Source organism: Boleophthalmus pectinirostris, unplaced genomic scaffold (genome assembly GCF_026225935.1).
Source record: "Boleophthalmus pectinirostris isolate CB_2022bp ecotype Guang Dong unplaced genomic scaffold, ASM2622593v1 HiC_scaffold_2825, whole genome shotgun sequence".
Taxonomy (NCBI): domain Eukaryota; kingdom Metazoa; phylum Chordata; class Actinopteri; order Gobiiformes; family Gobiidae; genus Boleophthalmus; species Boleophthalmus pectinirostris.
The window spans coordinates 1287646-1295991 of NW_026571290.1; the positions used below are offsets into that span (position 1 = coordinate 1287646).

The 8346-nt window shown below is 46.1% G+C and overlaps 1 protein-coding gene across 1 annotated transcript; it reads left to right on the forward strand.

Moving 5' to 3' along the window:
- tmem121b (transmembrane protein 121B) lies at window positions 1–2007 on the forward strand. The gene has a single exon (XM_055159906.1). The coding sequence runs from the start codon at window positions 897–899 to the stop codon at window positions 1992–1994; it is 1098 nt and encodes a 365-aa protein (XP_055015881.1). The 5' UTR covers window positions 1–896; the 3' UTR covers window positions 1995–2007.
- Window positions 2008–8346: the final 6339 nt, after the last annotated feature.

Sequence of the window (8346 nt, forward strand, 5' to 3'; positions counted from 1 at the left end):
TGAAGCTTCGAGCTCTGAAGCTTCGAGCTCTGAAGCTTCGGGCTCTGAGGCGTCGGCTCGTTTCTCTCCCGTCGCGTCGCCCTCGTGTGAGTGGAACTACTTTCCGTGCGTCTGTCCTTGTGCTGTGTGCGCGGCGTGGAGGGATCCGCGCTCCGTGTCGCGGGCGCCCAGGTGCGTCGTGGGTAATGGAGTTTGTACATAGGTCACACTCTCATAACGAGGGATTTAACGAAGGAAGGAAAGGAGGGAAGAAAGGAGGAAAGGAGGGAGGGACTGAGGAGGGGGTTGTGTTTAAAGCCCTCGGCAGATCTCATGTGTTTAATAAAAACAAAATGTAATCACTTTACTCAGACTCTGATTTATTCACTTTAAACAAAACTAAACCAGGTCTAAACCAGGACTGAACCAGGACTGAACCAGGACTAAACCAGGACTGAACCAGGACTAAACCAGGACTGAACCAGGACTGAACCAGGACTAAACCAGGACTGAACCGGGACTAAACCAGGACTGAACTGGGACTAAACCAGGTCTAAACCAGGACTGAACCGGGACTGAATTGAAATGAGATTTTGTTAGAAATGTTTTTATTTGCATATTTTCTTGTTCAGTCAGTTTTTTATTTTTCCTCCTGGATCATAAATGTCACTTTCTGTTTGTTGTAAATTTGTGATAAAACCACAAAGTCTGATCCTGATCCAACAAACGAGACCTGGACCTGGACCTGGACCTGGAGAGGACACGACTCCACTCTGGTCTTCTGTCTGGGCACAGTGGGTCTGGTTCTGGACTCGGGTCAGTCCACGTGAGTCCGCTCCGGTCCGTGCCGCGCTTTGCCGCGTCCTCGTTGGCGTCAGCGGCGCGTCAGAGGCGGCAGCGGCAGCGTCAGGAGCGGAATGATCTCACAGCAGCTCCGCGCGCACCGCGGCTCCTCCAGCGGCTCCACTCCCGGATCCCGCCCCGGCTCCGGGCTCCTCCTCAGCGGCTCCAGCGACAGCGACAGCGCGCGGCCCGCGGCCTCCGACAGCCTCATGACCTCCGCGGAGCTCACGCACAGCGGCGCGGCGCCGCTCGCCTCCCGCGGCCGCGCGCTCTACAAGGCGCTGTGCTTCGCGGTGCTCGCGCTGCAGGGCGCGGTGCTGGACTTTTACCTCATCGCGTTCACGGACCTGTCCTGGTGCTCGTGGATCGCCACGGACCTCGTGGTTCTGTCCGGATGGGCCATTTTCTTCATCAAGAACGCGCGGAATAAGCGCGAGCGCGCGTGCGGCTTCCATCAGAAGAGCTCCGCGCGCGGCGCGGGTCTGGGGGAGTTCACGTACGCGTACCTGGCGTGGCTCATCTACGTGATCGCGTGCACGCCGAAGATGGTGCTGGTGGTGGAGACGTCCATCCTGGAGCTGCTCACGCTGAAGGTTCCGTGCGGCGTCACGGGCTTTAAGGGCGCGGTGCTTCTGTCCGCGCCGCTGCTCTTCTGCCTCATCGGCGCGGTCACGGAGGACGGCACCGGAGCCACGCGGCACCGCGCGCACGCCAGCTTCCTGAACACGTGCCTGGACCTGCTGGACAGTTTCACGCTCGTGGAGCTTCTGCTGCGGAACGAGCTTCCGGTGCCGCCGCTGCGGTACGCGGTGCTCTGCGCGTTCTTCCTCGCGCTTTTCGCGCCGGTCATTTGGCTGCACGAGCTCACCGCGTCCGAACTCACGTGCCGGTCCCTGTGCGCGCGCTTCTTCACGGGACTTCTCGTGAACGCGCCGCTGCTGGTGGTGCGCTGCTTCCAGGTGTACGCGCACGGCGCGCCCGTGTCCGTGTTTTTATTCAAGAACGTGTTTATGCTCACGTGCCGCGCGCTCGAGCTCACGGAGCAGTGTCTCACCGCGCGCGGCGCGCGTAAACTCGCCGCGTCAAACCCCGCGCACTTTTCCCACGGAGTCTCCGAGAACGACATGTGTCCGCACGGCTACGTCAACACGCTCGCCGTCAACCAGCTATGATGCGCGCGCACCTCCTCCCTGGGGCGCGTGCGTTTGGAACTGGGTCAAGGACAGACACGCCTCTGGACTCTCCGGACCCGGGCCCCGGGGGACTCTGGACTCTGGTCCTGGACTCTGGTCCTGTGGTTCTGGTCCTGGACTCTGGTTCTGGTCCTGTGGTCCTGGACTCTGGTCCTGGTCCTGGTCCTCTGGTCCTGTGGTCCTGGACTCTGGACTCTGGTCCTGTGGTTCTGGACTCTGGTCCTGTGGTTCTGGATCTCGTGTCACTGGTGCTTTATTTTTTCTTCAGTTTGATTTTTCCTCCAGTTTTTTTTTTTTTTTTCCTGTTTCACTTTTAGATCCAGAAAGTTTTAATGTGACAAAGTTATTTGTACAAAACAAACTTTATTCTTCTGGAAGAGTCTGAATCTGATCTTCACACGTGTCGTCCTGTGTCAGATGCCCTCCCGTCCTCCTGCGTCACACTGTGCCCAGGTCACATGTGTCTGTGTGTCTGTGTGTGTCAGATGCCCTCCCTCTTGTCGTCCTGTAAACTCGTTGGTTCTCGTTTCTCCACGAGGCGCCGCTTTGCTGCTGCAGAGGTCAGAGGTCAGAGGGTCGTCAGCGACACGTTTGAGGAAAAAGTCCAGACTTGTTGATCAGAGTGAATCAGAGCCGACGCCTCCGGGACTGAAACTGAAACTGAAACTGAAACTGAAACTGAAGCTGAAGCTGAAGTGTTTTTTTTTTTGGACGTTTGTTGGACGTTTGTTGGACGTTTGTTGGACGTCTGTGGTCGTGTCACTGCTGCACTTTTCTGTTGTCGCTGCTTTTGGTCTCAGGAGTTTCACCACAGACTGAAGAAACAAACACACACAGACAGGAAGTGTTCATGGACCTGATCAGGCTCCACAAACTCTGGCTCCAGTTCAGTTTGTGTAAAAACATGTGGCCCCTTTAAAGGACTAAACCAGATCTAAACCAGATCTAAACCAGATCTAAACCAGGTCTAAACCAGATCTAAACCAGGTCTAAACCAGGTCTGTGGTGTCGTCTTGTTTCTTCAGTTTGTGGTTTTGGGTTCGACTCCTGTTTTGGGCCTTTGTTGCTTCTTATGCCAAAGTTTACAGTTTATTTTTGTATAATCTTTTGTACGACGCCCTGTGGTGTGGGTCTGTGGGTCTGTGGGTCTGTGGTTCTGTGGTCTGTGGGTCTGTGGGTCTGTGGGTCTGTGGTTCTGTGGGTCTGTGGTTCTGTGTAGATGCTGCTTCTCTGTAGAACAATCATACATTTTTTTGCACAGTTGGACTTTGGGGAGAGTTTAAACGTCGCTGCTGCTCCAGTTTGTTTCGGGTGAAATAATCTGAATTTAATTTCACTTAAAAATAAGGAGAAAACAAAAGTGTGTGTGTGTGTGTGTGTGTGTGTGTGTGTGTGTGTGTGTGTGTGTGTGTGTGTTTAGACTCCACGAAATCCAGGCCAGTTTCGCCAAAAAAAGTCAAAGTGTCACGAGGAGAAGTGAGACGGTTTTTACTGAAACGACCGAAGCCGACGTGTTTCCACGGCGACAGTCCACGTGTCGCTCCATCGGTCGTTTTTCAAAATAAAACTAAAGAACAAATAAGCAACAATTTTCTTTATTATTTGTCTCCAAAATCAAAATAAAAAAACAGATAATGATTCAGTTTTTGTTTTTGTTTTTTCAGTTTTTGTGTTTAAATGAAAAATGGATGAAACGGGAATCGGCTGTGATCAGGTTTTTCCAATTTTGACCATGAAGCCAGAATAAAAACTGAAGATGTTGGACTTTTGCGTCACATACGGACTAAACCAGGACTAAACCAGGACTAAACCAGGACTAAACTCAGGACTAAACCAGGACTAAACCAGGTCTAAACCAGGACTAAACCAGGACTAAACCAGGACTAAACCAGGTCTAAACCAGGACTAAACCAGGACTAAACCAGGACTAAACCAGGACTAAACCAGGTCTAAACCAGGACTAAACCAGGACTAAACCAGGTCTAAACCAGGACTAAACCAGGACTAAACCAGGACTAAACCAGGTCTAAACCAGGACTAAACCAGGACTAAACCAGGTCTAAACCAGGACTAAACCAGGACTAAACCAGGACTAAACCAGGACTAAACCAGGACTAAACCAGGACTAAACCAGGACTAAACCAGGACTAACCAGGACTAACCAGGACCTAGGACTAAACCAGGACTAAACCAGGTCTGAACCAGGACTAACTAGGACTAAACCAGGACTAAACCAGGACTAAACCAGGTCTAAACCAGGACTAAACCAGGACTGATCTGTTTTTGTTTTTTTTCCATTATTTGTTTAAACACAAAACTGAAAAAATGAATCATTATCTGTTTTATTCATTTTGGTTTTGGAGACAAATAATGACAAAAATATTTTTTTGTTTTGTTTTATTTTGTTTTCTTACTTCTGGTTTTATTTTGAAAAATGAATAAATGAGACACAGATTCATGACTCTTCATCAGGGTTTTAGTTTAACAAAAACTTTTTTTTGAAGTGCCTGGATTTCGTTTTAACTTAAAAATCTATTCCAATGTTTATAGAAGAAAGTTAAAGCTCTGCTACGGAACATTTCTGCTCGTCTGTATGGAGATGTCGTCACTTTACGGCACTAAACTCTGTGAACTCAGTGTAAGGAGAAATAAACAAACACATTACGCACAAGTAGTCCCGGCAACAGTTAAATCACATTGTGTATCACTGCTCCGTCACCATAGCAACGGGTCAACAAATGTCCCTCTGAGTGTTCAAGGGGAAAAGATTTTCAAAATAAAAAACTGTGACACTCTTGGTTTGTGGTGGTTGGTAATAAACACATTTATTTTGTTGAGTTTCTTAAATTTATTCGGTTGCGTTTTTTGTTTTTGTTTTTTTTTTTATTCGGTTGCATTTTTTAAATTTATTAACTTGAGTTTCTTAAATTTATTTTGTTGCATTTCTTAAATTTATTTTGTTGCATTTTTTAAATTTATTCAGTTGCGTTTTTGTTTTTTGTTTTTTTAAATTCAGTTGCGTTTTTAAATTTATCCAGTTGCGTTTCTTAAATTTATTAACTTGAGTTTCTTAAATTTATTTTGTTGCATTTTTTAAATTTATTTTGTTGCGTTTCTTAAATTTATTTTGTTGCGTTTCTTAAATTTATTTTGTCGCGTTTCTTAAATTTTTTCGGTTGTGCTTCTTAAATTTATCAACTTGAGTTTTTAAAATTTTTTCATTTGTGTTTCTTAAATTCCTAAATCACAGGCGTCTTGTTTAAAAATACTTTCTTTAAAATCATGCATTAATACTGTGATCTGTGTCTGGGCTTGGGAAGTTTAATGCTGCACTGAGGAACATTCTAGACAAAGTGATCATCTCCGTGGAGACGAGCGAGCGGCGGAAAAGTTAAACCTTTATCTTAACGCACCTGCAATTTTCACGAGTTCTTGAAGGACAATTTAAAGTTCTCCCCCAAATAAAATAAGAAAATACACGAACCTGGCAGAAAAGTATCTGAAGGTAAAAGTGAAGCTCAAGTTCCACCTTGTGATGTCATGAAGTGGTTGTTTTTTATGGGCTGTTTAAACCTGAACCAGTCCAGAGTCGGCGCCGGTTTGGACGTGAACGTGACCGAAGAGACGACGCCACAAAAAGACCTCAGGACCTCGGTCGTCGGGGACGTCGTCGTCGGGGACGTCGTCGTCGGGGACGTCGTCGGGGACGTCGTCGGGGACGTCGTCGGGGACGTCGTCGTCGGGGACGTCGTCGTCGGGGACGTCGTCGTCGTCGGGGACGTCGTCGGGGACGTCGTCGGGGACGTCGTCGGGGACGTCGTCGGGGACGTCGTCGGGGACGTCGTCGGGGACGTCGGGGACGTCGTCGGGACGTCGTCGGGGACGTCGTCGGGGACGTCGTCGGGGACGTCGGGGACGTCGTCGGGGACGTCGTCGTCGGGGACGTCCGCTCCAGGAGTTTTTCTCCTCGTGTTTGTGATTTGACGCGGTGTTTGGGAGGAACTGTGTCGGTGCTGTGGACTCTGTGTCTGTTCCTCCTGTTCAAGAGACAAAATACACAAAAATACACAAAAAATACACAATAAACTCAAATATAGAAACATGATCAAACTGGTTTGTGTGTGACTGTCTCATTCTTCATGTTTTCACTCTGGAACCTGCAGGAGGCGACATGAAACTCTCCAACTCATGTCATTAGTCTCCTGATTTAGACCTGGTTTAGTTCTGGTTTAGTCCTGGTTTAGACCTGGTTTAGTCCTGGTTTAGACCTAGATTTAGTACTACTTTAAACCTGGTTCAGTCCTGGTTTAGACCTGGTTTAGTTCTGGTTTAGTCCTGGTTCAGTCCTGGTTTAAACCTGGTTTAGTCCTGGTTTAAACCTGGTTTAGTCCTGGTTTAGTCCTGGTTTAGACCTAGATTTAGTCCTACTTTAAACCTGGTTTAGTCCTGGTTTAGACCTAGATTTAGTCCTACTTTAAACCTGGTTTAGACCTGGTTTAGTCCTGGTTTAGACCTGGTTTAGTCCTGGTTTAGTCCTGGTTTTAGTCCTGGTTTAGTCCTGGTTTAGACCTGGTTTTGGTTCTAGTTTAGTCCTGCTTTAGTCTTGTATCGCTGTATTCAGGACAAACTGGAGGAGTTTTATCAGAACCTTGCAGTTTTTGAAATGAAGAAATGTCCGAGTGCGACTACAGGTCGACCCGACTCCAACAACAACGAGAAATAAAAAGTCTGTGACAGAAACACAAGGAAACTAAAGACTGAAACAAAGGAAGCGTCTGTGGACGTGTGACCTGAACATCTGACGACTGTAAACACTGGACACACTGTGTGACGTGGTCGTGTCCACTGCACATGTGACACTTTTCACACTGGAGTCAAACACGAGTCACATTTAACTGGAAATGTGAACGAAAAAAAATCAGATTTCACCAAAACATCCAGACTGAACAGAGACTTGGACTTTAATCTGAGTTTTGTCTGGACCTAATCTGACCAGAAGGACCTGACTGACCTGAGCTCCAACAGGTGAACTGACCTGAGCTGTTAAACTAAACTAAATGACACTACTGTCCCAAGTGTCGGCGTTAGTGTTACACTCAGTAAAATTCTGACGAGTTTTTTTTTATTAAATTTCATGTTTGAATCATTGAAGTGCAGTGTCCAGTTTGTCCACTAGAGGCCAGTGCACACAAACAGTTAAACTCTGAATATTTAAACTGTTTTCAAACTAGAATAAACCTTTTTCACAACGACTGGAAGTGCAGCCACGTCGGTAAACGTCACTTCTGGTCAGAGGTGGGATCAAGTCGTCGTTTTGAGTCTCAAGTAAATCTCAAGTCCAAGTCAAGTCCCAAGTCAAATCCAGACAAGTCCGAGTTTTGAGCTTCAAGTCATGTCAAATCTTTTGTGATTTATATGAATTTTAAGATAAATTTAACTTAAAAATAAAACATAATATATTTATATTTGAGTATTTTTAGAGTTTACAAGAGCTGTGCAAATTAATTTAGTTAAATTTTGAATCATCACAATCAGAACAGAAAGAATTCAGACTTAAAAGAGTTTCCCAAGTCACAGGCCTCAAGTCCAAGTCAAGTCTCAAGTCAAATCCAGGTAAGTCCAAGTCGAGTCTCGAGTCTTTAAGTCAAAGTAGTAAATAGAGCTTAGATTTTTGTGATTTATATGAATTTGAAGATAAATTGTACTTAGATTTTTTTTAAGTATGTTTGTATTTGAGTATTTCTAGAGTTTACAGGAGCTGTGCAAATTAATTTAGTTAAAAATTAAAATTTTTGTGTCAAATTTGTAATCGTCTTGACAAGATCTGAGTGTGAATCATTACAGTCAGAACAGAAAGAATTCAGATTCTTCTCAAGTTTTCTCAAGTCACAGGCCTCAAGTCCGAGTCAAGTCCCAAGTTTTAGTCCATTTTATCAAGTCAAGTCTCAAGTCTTAAAAATAATGACTCACGACTCCTCATTACGTTATTCAGTCCAAACAAAATATCCTCCAAATGTGTTTTGTGACTCTCAATTGAGGCTTTGCACTGTCACGTGTTCCCATGGCAACGGTCCCTACGCCGCCATGACCCCGGACACACTGTGTGACTGACTTCAGCAGCGTCGCAGAAACATGGGCAGGTTTTGTTGTGTATTTGTTGTTCTAGACGCTCTGAAAGAGATAAAATGAATCGTTTCTTCGCTGTTCCTCTGGAAATGACTCATCAGGATCAAATAAGGGAATTATTGAAAAAAAACGGGAATTATGTCTAGAGAAAATAAACCACGAAGAGATTTCCAATGGTCCCATCAAGACACACTCACGTCACTTT

Coding starts and splice junctions, on each gene's coding strand:
- tmem121b (XM_055159906.1), top strand. CDS start 897: ATGATCTCACAGCAGCTCCGCGCGCACCGCGGCTCCTCCAGCGGCTCC.